Source organism: Drosophila obscura, unplaced genomic scaffold, assembly GCF_018151105.1.
Source record: "Drosophila obscura isolate BZ-5 IFL unplaced genomic scaffold, ASM1815110v1 contig_37, whole genome shotgun sequence".
NCBI lineage: Eukaryota > Metazoa > Arthropoda > Insecta > Diptera > Drosophilidae > Drosophila > Drosophila obscura.
In genome coordinates, this window is record NW_024542825.1 from 2,652,521 (window position 1) to 2,668,017 (window position 15,497).

The window sequence follows — 15,497 nt, forward strand, 5'->3', positions numbered from 1 at the left end:
CGTAGGCGGACAGGCACATGCGGGCACTTTTTTTGTGAGTGCGGAGTGCGGGATTTGAGCGCGACTTTGAGTGCGAGAGACTGCGAGAATTGCTCAAGAGTGGGTCAAAAATACTGTACTTATTCGGTAGCAGAGTAACACCTGAAAACCTTATAATGTTGGCTGCCAGTGTAACTACTCTTGTGTCCAAAAGTAAACCCTGTCTAATATTGGCAGAGGCCACTGTCAGCGCAGCACTTTGCATTATTCGATGCTGCCCAATTTTTGAGTATGCAAATATTTATGGTGCCCTGCTCAACATGTCAAACCAGCACTGTAACAGCAGACCAAAAACCACCCACAAAAGTTCCTTCAAAATAGGTTCGAAATTGGGTCCAAAAGGGGGCCAAAACAGCTCCAAAAAAGAGGCAGAGCCAGAGAGAGACAACACACAAATCCCAAAGAAGATAAGATACCAATCTCATGCTGCGATATTAAAGCCGCTGACATGCCAAATTATCCCCCCAAAATTAAAGACAAACACAGAAAAAACAGAAACAAAAACAGAAAAAAAAAACAAAACAAAAAGCAACAGAAAAAAAAAAATGTTTAAAAAATTGGAAAGTGATAAATGGTTTTGGCCTGGTCAAGAGTCGTCGCTTCACCATACAGATAGATAATGATTGTTGTTTGGCTTTGGCTTTTGTCCAGTTATTTGGCTCAATCTTTGCATAGAAATTAGCCTGGAAAAATGTGTAGAACAGAAAACCAAATAGAACTCGTAACTGAACTGAGAACCGAACCGAACCGAAAGAGAACTCCAATTTGCTTGTGGAATGGATAAGATAGACAGACAGACAGGCCAGCCTTCTGTCGACTGTCTGTCTACTACTAACTGGGCTAACAACAGCCACTGCCGCCGCTGTTTGGCCGCCTTTTGGCAGCGTTTTGGGGTCATGTAGCTGTAGAACTCGAACGAAACGAAACGAAATGGAGATGAGCCACGGAATGAAGCTCAAGCTGAAGATGCACAGCCTGAAAAAAAAACTCCAATGTGGCTGGAATGGTGGCATAATGAGAGCAGCAGTGCAGCCAGCCTGTGCCTGTGCCTCAAGATCAAATCAAAAATTGTCGAGAAACAAGCTGTGGCACGGGAAGGGTAGTGTGGGGGCCATGCGACTAATGCGAGGCATAAATAATGGCTACAAGCAACGACAGAGACAGAGATGCCCATAAGCCCCAAAAAGTCTTCAAGTAATTAAGTCAAAAATAGCCAACAAGTCACAGGGAAAACTGTAGCGGGGGGTGGGGCACACGAAGGATTGAGGGGGCGCCAACGGAAGTGTTTATGTTTTTTTTTTGGATGTTTTGTAAATTATGTTTACAAAAGAGAAGAAAAGCCCCTAGGGCCCCCAGCCTTTTGCTGCTTTTGGGAAAAATCCCTTTTGATTGTCAAGTTCATAGAAAATGAAAATCATATATATATACAACCCGCCATCCCCAGCCCCAATCCATTGCTTTTGTATCTGGAAAAACTGTGACAATGATAATTATGAACAAAACTATGCCCAGGGCCACGCCCACATTCAAGAGCTTAATGCCCCATTGTTTTTTGCGTACAGTTTTGCTATGGTTTTTCCTTTGGCTTAGCCCATTGCCTTGATGTGTCGCTCTCACAGGCAGAAAGCCATAACCAACCGCTAGATATCAATTACCGCGAGAGTCTAATGCGAAAATAACAAGTGAAAAGAAACAGCCACACAACAAATGCCAAGAAAATGCCAAGGAAAATGCCAAGGAAAGGTGTGGCTGTGAGGGTGTTAACTGACCAACAAAAGCAGTCCAAAAGAAATGAGTAAAATGAGCTTGAAAGACGCTCAATTGTTGCATTGAGCGAATTAAATGAAGCACAGAATGGACACACAAAAAACGCTGTGTGTGGCAGGTGAAAGATGGAGCAGATAGAGCTACCTGGACAGAGAAAAGATATAGCTACTTAGACAGAAAAAAAAAAGAGACAAAGCAAAGCAAAGTAAAAGTAAAGGAAACTGTTGCAACTACCAGAACTTATGCAACTTACGATTGAACAATGAATTCCATGGGGCATATTGTCCATCAAAAGCTCTCTACAAAAAGTGAGCTAAAGCTGCTGGAAACTTATGGCAATTTTCCCATTGAAATAAGTATTAGATACACAAGCAGCAAAGTAACTTTTGTAGCAAGCTAATTGACTGAATAATGTCAACTACAGACTACAGACTTTGATTCTTTTACCAAATGAAATGAAAGGGTAATAAAAAGAAAAGAGAGCTTGTGCTCGATAGTAATTTCTCAGAATTGAAAAAACTTTGAAAGTTGCATAAAAAGTATATTTTATCACACAGAAAATTCGTTCGATAGCTCTTTAAAAACTCCATTAATTTTCATGCATATTTTCCCAGAGCCCCCCACAACTCTTTTTCCACCTAAATGGTACTTTTCCATTTCCCTGTCGCTCTACTGTCGCCGGGTACTTTGGTATTTTGGCTAATTGAGCAGCTTGCCCTGCGGATCAAGCGAACGGTTTTTCCTCATGCATATTTGTGCAACAATCTGTGTGGCATGATGGATGCCTTTTTGATGAGCCACAGTCGAAAGCAGCAGCAGCAGTAGACGCGCTGCTTTCCCCCCACAAAACACTCTCTTTTTGTTGTGTCTGTTGATGCAATTTCCCTGCTGTCACATTCCTTTGGTCTCTGCGGTCGTCAGTCGCAAGCTGCTGCCGGCGTTGCATTGTCATAATGAATGCAACGTCCATCAGGTATACATATGTACATACCCTTTCCCCATTATCTACGTCTGCCCATTGGCCATGCCCATTGGCCACTGCATTGCGTTTCTTTTCCCCATTGCCTATTGGCCATATGCCCAGATTTCTAGTTAACAAATTTCACCGCAAATTTAGTTATTTTCTTTGTGTGTTTGCCTTTTCATTGTGTGTGTGTGGAGTGGGGTGTGGGGGTTTTTGAGGTGTGCCTAAATGGGGGAAAATTGTTAATGCACTGCATGATGTGTGAAAAGAGCTACTGTTGGAAAGGGCAGGGGCAAATACGTGTAGAAAATGCACTAAAATATGTTTAAATTGTGTCACAAAAAAAGAAAAAAAATTTGAATAATATTGACACCCAAATATGGCAACAAATTTATTGATTCCCTTTGAAATTTCTTCGCTAAAATCTCAATTTAATTTAAAGACATTTAAGCATTTATTTTTCTTTCGTTTAGTGGATCCCCCCGATACCATTATCATTATCTATATACAGATATGTTGCTACCTACCCTGCTGGCGATGATCCCTGGCTGACGCTCTTCCCACTGCCACCGCCGGCCGTTACATGTATATGCCGCTGCGGCGGCGTCGGCTGGTGATGCGGCGACGATGTGGCAGAGACAGTGGGTGTGCTCTTGGCGCTGCCACCATTCGAAGAGGAACTGCCACCGATGCCACCAATGCCACCAATGCCACCAGACATGCCGCCACTGGCGATGCCGTGTGGCACCTTCCGCTTTGGTGATAGCTCCTGGGCATTCTCGCAGACGTTCTCCGTGTTGACGACCTGCTCGAGCATGTGTATCTTAAGCATGATTGATGTGTGGGATTGACAGCTACGATTGACTCCTGTGTTTCACTGAATGACTCAATGATTGACTGACTTGACTGACTGAAGGTTTGTTTTTGATGATTTTGGTTTTAGATTTTTGGTTTTGAAGTATTTTTGGTTTGGCTTTTTTTTGTTTGTTTGTTTGTTTTTTTTTCTTCTATTTATTTTTCCTTTTAATTTCCCTTAAAATTTTCCTTTTAATATTCACTTTTTGTTTCTTGTAGTTTTTCCTTGCGTTTTCACTCTTTTTCACTTTACATTTTCCTGTGGGAAGGGGGGGAAAACCCGGGAAAAACCGGTTGTAATTCAATTGGGAAATCAGATCAAGTGGCCGTCTCTCTGCCTCTCTCCCGCCCTTTTGGGCCGTTTTTTTTTTTTCCTGCCGGCGATTAATTAAATTTCAATGGACGTTTGCCTTTGCTTTTTCATTGGTCACTTGAGCGGCTGTAACTGTTTCGCCCCCGCACAATTTCCATAATGAATTTCCCCCATTTTACGATGTTGGGAAACCTCTAATTTCCCTGCCCGCGTTCCCTGCACACACTTTTCGCAATAAAAAGAATGGAAATTTAATAACTTTATGGTCGTAAAACTTCTGCTAACAAAAACAGAATATTTCTGCTGCTTGGTAAAAAAAAAAAAAAAAAACAAACAAAATCACTCAAAGAAAAACATTAGAGAAGGGTTGGTGGTTGGGGGGTTGGGGGTTTGGTTATTAAAAAGTAATGCCTGAAAAAAAGCTGAAAACGTCTGCCCATCGAGGCGAGGAAAAGCGCGTGAAAATGCGTGCAAACGGGGGAGACGAGACACATGTGGAAAAAAGGCAAAGACAAGAAGAAGAACAGCAGGAAAAGCAGAAAGCAGAAAGGAAAACCCTCATAAAGCGGCAAAGAAAACTCTGTTGTGTGTGTGTGTGTGTGCTTGAACCTGCCCCACTGACAATTGGCTTATGCCTCATCCCTACAAAAGAGAGCGAGAGCAACCTATGCCTGTGGCAGTGGCAGTGGCAGTGTGGCACGTGTCCAAGTGCTGCGGCGCCCCCTACGATGATTTATGATTTACGGCATTGACTGAAGGCATCTTCTCGTGTGGCCATCATCGCAACAGAAACCGCCATAAAACTTGGCAACCCATGCCATGCCACAATTCCTTGCCACATGCCTCAGTGGCTACGTTCTGTTGTCAGGTGCTCCACTCGCTGCTTGGATGACGTTGACGACGATGAAAGGGCCAACCACCTCTCTCTCTCTCTCTCTCTCTCTCTCTCTCTCGCTTAAGTGGTAATGTGCGTACATTATGAGAGTTCTGAATGGTTAAGCAGGGGGAGGGGGTCTGGGGAGACTCCTCTAAGACGTTTACCCAAGGAAAATACCATAGCATGGATGAAGGATGGCAGGGGGCGAACAGCAGAAGCTACTTAACCGTGGCTTGGAGTGGGCGGTGTGGGAGTTAACTGCCAGTGGCAATGAACAGCATGAAGAGCGGAGCAGATACTTTCGACTATTTTTCGGTTTAAAAAAATACTTTCGACTATTTTATATGGGTCTAAAAATACTTTCGACTATTTTTCGGTTAAAAAAAAATTACTTTCCATTATTTTTTATGGGTCTAAAAATACTTTCGACTACGCCCGAGGATAGCTTTTAGTCTGTAGATACAAGGCAACACTTTCCTTGCGTTTCTACTGCATTTTATGCATCAAACTTACAGCTTAATTTATTAATCTACCCATAAACATGTCCAAACACATTCCCAAAGACTTAACCAATCAAATACTCGACGCAATTACTGTCTAATTGCCACTTAACCAGCACTTTAAATTGGCCAAATTAAAGGTACACCAAAGGCAAGGATAAACCATATCGGAGTGCACATTTAATTGGTTTAATTTCTGTCAAAACACAACCCGAAAATACCCCATAAGTTATTAACACATTTTCTCATTAATTTTCTCCCCCCCACAAATATTACTTAATTTTCATGCGAATTTCAAAGATACATTACTTCATCTGTGTGGCACTAATGCCAGCAGCTCCCCCTCGATGATGATGATGTTGATGTTGATGACCCAAATTCGCATTAAATCTGTAAATCTTCTACGCAACATTTGGCAAATCATTTGGCTAAAAGATGCAGATACACAGGCAGACAGATACATTTAGCAGCACACACAGATACATTTAGCAGCACACACACACACACACACACAGAGATACAGTGATATATTTTGCTGTCGCTGTAATGCAATTACCCAATGTAAAATCGTATTAAGAGCAATCAAAATGTTGAAGCTGCCACACACAAAAATCCCTCTTCTTGCCACACAGCCTCTATTTGTATCTCTATCTTTTTTTTTTTTTTTTGTTCAACACGCAACTTCCGTTACGCGGTTGCAAATTCCTCATTTCCGCATGCGAAAAGCAAAAAATAATAAAGCAAACACCAACAATTCAGGTGCTAAATAAAAAAGATACATCATAATAGATTGAATTACGTGGCATAGAAAACAATTTGCAGCTACAAAAATGGGGCGGCTGTTTGCCGCGCGGTTTTTGCTCATTTTGTTGTTGTTGTTTTTTTGTTGTTGCATTATAAAAACGCATATAGAATAATTTATTTAAATCAGACGCTCAGTCGCTGAGCCGCAGCCACCGCCCCCGAACGACGACAACGACAAGACGACAACGACAAGACGACGACGACGACAACCATTTATGGGGTGGCATGCAACAACAGCAGCAACAACAACAACAACAACAGAATTATAAGAAATATCTATAAAAATTTGTATTCATTCAAATTAATGTCAAGAGATTTGCAAGGGAGAGTGAGAGATCAGAGACAAGAGTTGTGAGTCGAGAGAATTACGTGTGTGTGTGTGTGTGGGACGTTGGGGTGCACCGCCCAGTGGGTGGTCCCCCCATGCTCAGTCTTTCTTTAGAGGAGGTTCTAGCCGCTTTTTTGCACTCTCTGCTGTTCATTCAATTAGGAATTTTTCATTTTTCTTTTTATTGATTTATTGTGAGCCGTGGAGTTGCAAATGATATAAAAATCCAGCGTATGATTGAGTTAATGAAGCAACAACACAGAGAGAGATATGGGAGATACTTTACAGCAGATGAAGTGTGTCACAAAAGATACAAGTTACTTTTGCAGATGATGTGTGGCAAAAAGATACAAGATACATTTGCAGATGATGTGTGGCAATGTGTGGCAATTGTTTATTAATATTAACATATTATTATTAATATACTATTATACTATTATAAATATATAAATATATTATTATTATATTATATATTAATATTAATCAATTGTTTATTAATATTAATTATTATTATAATATTATATATTATTATATATTATATTAATATTAATCTCCCCCTCTGCTAAATCCCCCACCTTCTCTGTGTTCTTTCCTTTACTTTCTCTCTATTTATTCACTCCGTTTCACTTCTCCTATATCTTTCTCGTTCCATATATCATTTTATCGTATACCCTCATTTTCTCTCAATTATTCGACTGATAACTGTGTCAAGTGCTCGACATACTCAAACATTCGCTAACCCCCCTGTAAATATTTACCACCCTTTCCCTTTCCATATATTGTGAGCCCCCCACACAAATATTACCGTTGCGTCAACGTTTCGCAATCAGATTTCAGTTAGTAGACCAAAACCATATATCGATACGTCATTTAGGAACCGCAATCTCCACACTAAAACAACATTCTGTGACTCAATTGAGACGCTAAACCAAAGCAACCAAAGAACTCAAATTATTTCCTTATCAACAAAACTGCGAGATTGAAGTTTTTCTTATCGTAATACATAACATATTTCTAGTACAAAAAATTCGTTGCTTTTGGTGCTGAGAAAACCCCCGAAAAAAATTCTAAATTCCGTGCAACATCCGGCAGGCATTTTTGGCCAAATTCCAAGCTGGGGATTTGCGTACCATTTCCGGGTACAAGCAAACACTTCCCTATAGAGAGGGTCGTCCGTTGTGTATGTCGTTTGTCGTCTGTCGTTTTTTTGTTTCACATTTTACTCTGAATATTATGCTGCCTGTTGCTGCTGCTGTGCGTTGTGTGTTGTGTGCGTTGCACGTGTTCAAATATTTATGCCACGACAAAATGCTGTAAACAAATTTAGGCCCCATCTTTGGGGCAACAAACGTTAACAGCTGTCGGTTTTGTTTGTGCCACTGCCTTTGGGGGCGACAACTTTTTTTTTGGGATGAATTTTCCAATCGATTGTGACTTCTGTTGTGGTCTCTGCTTCTGGCTTCTACTCCGCTTCGGTGGCTGGTTGTTATATGTATCTCCCATTATGCTGTATCTTATCTAATCAGCTTCCAATTTTGTGGGCCTCACTAATCAGTTTTTGAATGGTTCTGCAACCTTGAAAGAGCGCTGCCACATGCACTCTAAATGTATCTCTGGATGTCCATTGAGTTGGGGAATCGTTAGAAATATTTCTGGCTATAAGTGATATTTAAATAAGAAATAAATTAATTTTAGAGACTCCTTCATAGGAAAACCTGGGCTCAGGGTTTTTCAAAATAATTTTTGCTAAAAACGTTTACTGAATTTTGTTGTATTCCCATCGGGAAATAAAACACAAAAATTATATTTAAAGTGCTGCTTATCGACTTGTTATTAATTTTGTTTCTAAGTGATATATTTCTGAGTTGTTTATAAATCCAAAGTTTTTCACTTGAAAATCATTGAAAATTGATCTCATAATCTCATGGCATATCGTATATGCCTAAAATAAACCTTAAAACCAGCCGGAAGAGCTTTGTTTATGGAGTTGCCAGACATAAACAACTATATTATTTCAATTTAGGTTTCTAAAACACTTTTAAACTTTGCAATTGTTTAAAAAAAAACATTTATAATGTTACCTTGGGATATAATTTACCCCCAATTAAGCCATATTTTATTTTCCATATTTCCCAGAAGTTTTTTAACGTATTTTTTTCTGTTGAATTTCTGCATACATTTTCCTTGTTAAATAAAATACTTAAATAATCTCTTCTATATTTACAATAACCTTTGGAAAATTCCAATAAATTTCCGCCATCATATCATTTACCCTTCAATTAATTCTATAAATACTATATATTTTTTACCCAAAAACATATTGCCATTTTCATAAGCATTTTCCTCCCGAGTCATGACCTTGAAGGAGGCATTATGTTTCCATTTTGCAGCAATGTTTTTCGTTCCCAATTTCCTTTTAATCACCAATGTAAACAAGAAAACTTCAAAGTCCAATCTGTGCCACGCGACCTTCATATCCCCCGTATGTTGTAATATGTAGTTATCCCATTAAAATATGAGAAAAATACATAAAAATTGAATAATTTCTGGGAAAAACTCTTTGGCATTTGCTTTGGTTGGGGGTTTTTCTTTTGCTTTTCTTGTTTTTTTTTTGCACAGGTGTAAACAGATCGTAAACAAAAATCACCCACGGGTATGGAATATATGGAACAATTTAAAATAGTGTAAACATTGGACTATGCAGACAGAGAGAGGGTTGGCGAGGGGGTTGTGGTATACGTATGGGGAAGAGCATTCACCCTCTTCTTTAGACATCAGCCTGATGTCTCTTCTCCTCCCACCAAACACACACACACACACACACACAGCATCTCCTAATCCCATTCCGCCCATAAACTGTTGCCTTCTTCTATCTGCTTCTCCTTATTCCCCTCTCCCAGCTATCTATCTATCCCACTCTTCTCTTCTCCACCCCATCCATTTGTATCCACAAACATTTTGGCACTGGGCCACCATGCATGCCATCGTGCGAAAGCGGCGCGACGGCACACGCCCCATAAATTAATATAAAATTTCGCGTGTGTTTTCTCTGCAGACAAAACAGAATGGGGAGTGAGAGAGGGAAGCTTGAAAAAACGAGATAAGACACCGAACAACACAGCAGCAGCAGAAAAACAACAACAACAACAGTAAACGCATTGGCAAAACGGTAAATTGTGCAGGGCAGAATCCAAAATCAATGCAGGGCGAATGACACAGCAAGGTTTTGCACTCGCACTCGCTCTCTCTCTCTCTATCTTCGCGTTCTCCTCTCATTTTGCGCTCTCTTTCTGTCTGAGCTTAGCTTTTGTGCGGGATTGCACTTCAACTTGAACTTTCGAGTGGGCAGCCTACTGTGTGTGTGTGTGTGGCTGTGTGTGTGTGTGTGTAAAGCGAAAGAGTGCGAGGGCCATGGAGGGAGATGACAAGACAATTGATGGGCCAGACAGCGACAAAAGATGAATGGGACAACAAGTCAGAAGAAGAGGATGGGCGCCGAACAGCAAGGGGAAAGGGGAAAGGAAGTAGAGGACAAATAGCAAAAGATTTACAGATGAGGAAGGGTTCAATGAAGAAACACCACACAAAATACAAGAGATATAATATTGTGCGCCCAAAAAGCAGCTGTTTTTCTCTCCATTTGTTTTGTATTTGCTCATTCTTTATTTTTGTGCTTTATTTTTTTTTTTGCTTTATTTTTCTTTTATTTGTGGCTATTTTTGTGCGCTTCTTTTTGCACTTCTTCGCCCGGCTGTCTGTTATTATCGTTCATCTTCAGTCGCGGAGCGCGGGGGACAAGGCCAATTTGTTTTTCGAGTTCATTTACATTTCGACGCCGTCTCGAACGGAATTTCACTTGGAGCCTCCGCACTACACTTTTCCCCACTCTGCCCACTTCAACGGATGGACATCTGACATCCGATTCAAACACTCCGAAATATTATCAGATATTCCTTCTTGCTCTTTCGCATAAATATTTGATGAGCTGTCCGTTTACCTTTTTAACCCAAAAATGCAATAAAAATAAGAATCAGAAAAAATGGTAAAAAAAAAAAATGCAACAGTCTAAAGCAGAGAGAAAGAGAGAAGTGGCACACATTGATACAGAAGAATCAGGGAAAAAATTACAGAGAGAAATGATCTTAGGCTTAATTAAAGTTTCACTACGCTTAAACTTTTAAATAATATTAAAAAACAAGCTTATTAAAATTTGGAATATGATAAATAAGCAATTACTATTGTATATTTAATCGCTTAAATATCGATCAATTTTAAATTAAATGATTTTCTACTGCTAAATATTTAATTTAAAATATAAGAAAATTCTATCTCAAGCATCAAATGCTATTCCTACTACCTACATCTCACCATTTATCATTGGGACAACAAAACTCTTCACAGAACCCATATGCCCCGTTATCTCTCCAGAGCACTGAAATTCAGAAATTCCACAAATTGCAGCTGGTGCCAAACGATACACGATACAGCAGCCACACACACGACACGACACACACACACACACACTCACTCACATGCAGAAACTACACACTTTTGGCCAATAAATATTTTTGCAAGTTGCACCTTGGATACTGCCCCATGAAACAGCTCCACTCCCCACTGCACAAAAAATTGAGAAAAAATGTTAACGAAAATGAAAAGTCAACAACAACAACAACAACTGGGGCGAAGGAAAAAAAACTGAAATCATTTCAGGCCTGAAAACTCGTTTCGAAAAGTCGAAAAAGAAATTCACGTGCTCTGCAGATTTTTCATTGCTTCGTTTTTTTTTTTGTTTTGCATGCCATGCCACAAAACGCGTTGCGCCGCCGGCAAATGCATATTAACAGCAGATGCAACAACAGGCTTGATAACAGCAGAAGAACAAGAGAGTAAAGATGGATTTTTACTGTAGCCGAAGCTATAGATACTCTTGCAGGAAAATATCTGCAGAGACAATAAAGTTGTACCCCCAACAAAGTGTTTTTGCCAAGTATTTTTAGCATAAAAGCTATGGGATATAGTAATACGACATTGGGTGAATCAAACACTAGCGACTAATGGACAGATTTTGGCTTAGGTTTTGTGGAGAGTTTTTTTCTGACAAAAGTCTTATCAAAACAGGTATATCCTCTCGAAAGTGTATTAAAAGCAAAAGCAGAAGCAACATTGTCAGCTAACGGGACAAACGAACAAGGCAAAGAAACAGAGAGAAAGGCAGAGAGGTGTGCGTGAATTTTAATTTACAATTTTTTTGCAATGCGGAAACGAGAAAAAACCAAAAGAGAGAAGCAAAAGTTGTCTCTTTTTTATATAGAAGGAGAGAGTCCTCCGCACATCGAGTGGAGTCAGAGGACTTATAAATAAATCCATAAAACATTCACACTCGGCATGGCATGGAATCCATCATTATCACATTTGCATATCCCATATATTTTCCCCATGTAGCCGAAAAAAAAACCTGTTCGTTTCAGGTTCATGATCTTCAAATGGCATCGTTCAACCCCTAATAAAAATAAACGCTGATAAGTGGCAGTGAGAGAGAGAGAGAGAGACGAGGAAAAAGACCTGTCGGAATTCCCTTAAAGTTTGTATGACACTCACTTTTTTATTGAGGCAACTGCTTTGGGTCATAAAGTAAGTGTCACATGGTGCCTAATTCCCTTTAGCCACTTGTTGGACAGCCCTACCAATTCCATTCTCCACCCTGCTGGTCATAAGCATAATCGCGTCACATAACCTGCACATAAATCACATACGAAAGAGAGGAAGAGAGAGGGAGATTATTACGATCGGCACAGGGAGATCGAATTCAATGGGATAATAAAACAAAACAACAAATACAACACGTAATAATCATGCGTGACGCATATCAAACGAAATGCAATATGAGAAAAGAGATTCCCAGCAGCAAAAGCAACAAAAACAATTACAATGTGATAAAACTACACTCAACTCCTTACAGAAAAAAAACACTGCCACCACACAACAACAACAGCAAAAACAAACCGGCAAAAAACGCTTAAAGAGCTAGAGCTAGAGAGAGAGAGATAGAGAGACCGAGATCGCGGCACTCTTTTTCTGCAGTTTTGTTTGTGGCATTTTTCGGCTTTTTCTCTTTTCACAAATTATTTCTCATTTTGCGCGGTTTTTGTTTGGTTTTTTTTTCAACGGCGTCTTATTTGTTGCTGGTTTTTCTAGCTTCTTAATTGTTGCTGGTTATACTTTCTTGTTTGTTGATTTAATTACTTTTGTGACATTTATTTTGCCATGATTATGTTATTCTCTCACTTTTTCTATGCCATCTCTTGCCATTTTGTAATTGATTTGCACGACAGGGACAAAAAAAAAATGTAATCACAATTTCACTTTGGAAACACTTTCGTTTGGCGGCAGCAGCAGCTCTTCTTGCTCTTTTGCTGTCTCTGCCGTTAATTGTAATTTCTATGCACACGCAATTATTATTTATAGTATTATTTGTTGAATTTCACTTTTCTTTTTTTGGTTTGTTTTTGTGGAACGTGCTGGCATTTAGCTGCCCTCCACTTTCGCGCGAGACTCGAATTTTTTTTTCGACGCTTCTTTTGTCACTATTTCGAAAATGCAGTGATAATACCACGCACACGTACACACACACACACACTTTTTCAGAGATTGTCAAAAATATGCGAATTCTTGTTTTGTTTGTTTTTTTTCTGCCTTACATTTGTTGCTGCTGTTTTGCCGCTGATTTCTGGATTCTTTTGCTGCCTGCTGCTTCTGCTTCTGCTTTGGCTGCCGTTGCAACTGTTGCTGTCTGCTGCTTTTGAAGTACCGTTAGAACTGTAAGGAGTTTGCGGACTCGTACTTTGACGCAGACTCGTGGCGACGCAGGACGACGACAACACCGACGACGACAACGACGACGAAGACGTCACACACATTTAATTGGGGGACACCAGAGCAGCACCTTGCGCTACAACGCCCACTCGCTACGACGGAAAAAACGGTACAAACGTGGGGCCCGCAAAGCTACGTTGCGCACGAAGCTCAGATTTCAGGTTCCACAATGGAGTCCACACAGCGCTCTCAGAGAGTGTAGCGCTCTCTCTCTCTCTATCTCTCTTGGCACTGGAAGGAACATGTGTGTGTGTGTGTGACGCTGCCTCTGTTTGGGGTGTTGTGTGGGTGGCTGCTGCTGTTGCAGTTGCTGTCTGGTAGATTGGTCAGGGGGCGGGGGATTGCATTCCAAATGCGCGCAGTTTGTTTGCGTTGGGTGGGGGAGGGGGTGACAGCCCGCATTAGGCAAAAAGCAAACACAATTTTCCGTTCAAATACAAAAAAGCCGCCCGCGTACCCCTGCCACATGGAATGCAGTCATATTTGCATAGTCTCTGTTGTTGCAAGGGGGCGGGCGGTGGTGGCGTGGCACCCCAAAAGTATGCAGAAGGCGGCAGCGTCGGCGGCACGCTTTTACCGCTGCTCTGCTCTGCTGCTGCTGTTGCTGCTGCCGAAAGAGATAACAAAAACAAATCGAACGACCGGCATGGAGCCCACAGAGCGCCCATATGTTTTTGTTTCGGGCGCCAGAGAGAGAGAGAGAGGGAGAGCTATGAAAGCTGAAACTCTCTCTCTGCCAGCGCGCTCTCTTCGATGGAATGAAAACATAAACAGTTGGTTTGTTACACTGCGCAACAAGGAGTTTGGACTTTGTTTGAGTTGATTGATGCTTGGCAAGGTGGGGATTATACTTTAAATCTTTTATATGTCTAATCTGGTATATGAAAATATGAGATATATGTATTAACTTTGAAAAAATGTACAATTATTTGGTTTTTGGTCATATCAGATTTTGCAGTAGAATATTTAAATATTTGCCAGACTTATATAGTATTCGAATTTTGGAAGCTTACTCAGCATATTAACAGTATAAATATATTTACATTTACATATGTACATAAATAAATTATATTAGCCCGTCATAGCATTGAAATTTTGTTGTCTAGTGTAAAAACAACTTTCATGCTCCACCACGCGCTCATGCTGTGGATGCTGTCTGCGCTGCCGCCTGCTGTTTGTGGGCCGAATCTTGTGGACACTGGAAGTCCAACGAGAGAGCATCGCGCTCTCTCAGCACACTCACAACACTCACACAGAGAGTGTAAATGACATCCACAAACCGCAGAGCGTGGAATCCACACAGCGTTTGCGGCGGCGTGTTGCACTTGTTTTTATCAGCAGAGGCTCTGCTGATAAGAGGCCACAGCATCCCACAAGATAAACGCCAAATGTGACCCAGGGGGGCGGTACGCCAAAGAAGCTGCGGCTGCAGCTGGCAAGTGTTGGCCCACTTTTAAGGGGGGAGGCGGCGGCGGGCGGCAGCTGCAACTTCAAAGATCTATGCACAATGGGGGCCCACTGTGCCCGTTACACACTCACCTTGTGGCTGGCGTTGCTGGCGTTGGGCAGCTCTCCAGTCGCTGGTATCTCGTGCTCGGCGTGCTCGATCTTCCACCCCCACCAGTGGCTCCTCCTCCTCCGCCGCCCACTCCCACCCAGGAGTTGGAGGAGTGTCGCCTGTAATCCGCAAAGCTTTCGCTCTTCCGCAGTCCCGGAATCTTGCCGGAGCTGTTGCGCCAGTACTTGATCATGCGATGCAGCGTCTTGGGCGATGAGGTGGCAGCCAGCGAGATTTCGCTGCCACCCACGACGAGATGAGACGGCGGCGTTCCCTGATCCACCAGCGTCCTGTAGGAGCTCATTTTTCCGGAGTTCGAGTGGCTTTTACTTTCCTTTACTTCGTTTCTGAACGTTTTCTTCGCGTTTTCTTCGCGTTTTCTTCACGTTTTCTTCCCGCTTTCTATCAGTTTTCGTTGCTTTTGCTATCCCTAAGTTCGTTGGATCATTCTTAATCCCATTAATCCCCGTTTCGCGCTTCGATGTCGCGTCGCGTCGCGTTCGATTCGATTTTTCAGACTGACGGGGCAACAAAGAACGCAGCCAGCTCCATGGTAGTCCCCCCAGTACAATGGGCCACTATCTGGAGCAGTGTTCTCTCTCTCTCTCTCGCTCTA

The 15,497-nt window shown here is 41.4% G+C and overlaps 1 protein-coding gene across 2 annotated transcripts in view; it reads right to left on the reverse strand.

Annotated features, from left to right (window-relative positions):
- LOC111074997 (rap1 GTPase-activating protein 1) overlaps window positions 1-15,253 on the reverse strand; it is a 104,813-nt gene extending 89,560 nt beyond the window's left edge. The window contains exon 1 of one of the 2 annotated variants that reach the window (XM_022368037.2): window positions 14,863-15,253. In XM_022368037.2, the coding sequence (XP_022223729.2) occupies window positions 14,863-15,185 (323 nt within the window). In that variant the 5' untranslated portion in view covers window positions 15,186-15,253. Of the gene's footprint in view, window positions 1-3,297; window positions 3,764-14,862 lie in introns of those variants that run through there. The other variant, XM_041594829.1, reaches the window with a different exon arrangement.
- Window positions 15,254-15,497: the final 244 nt, after the last annotated feature.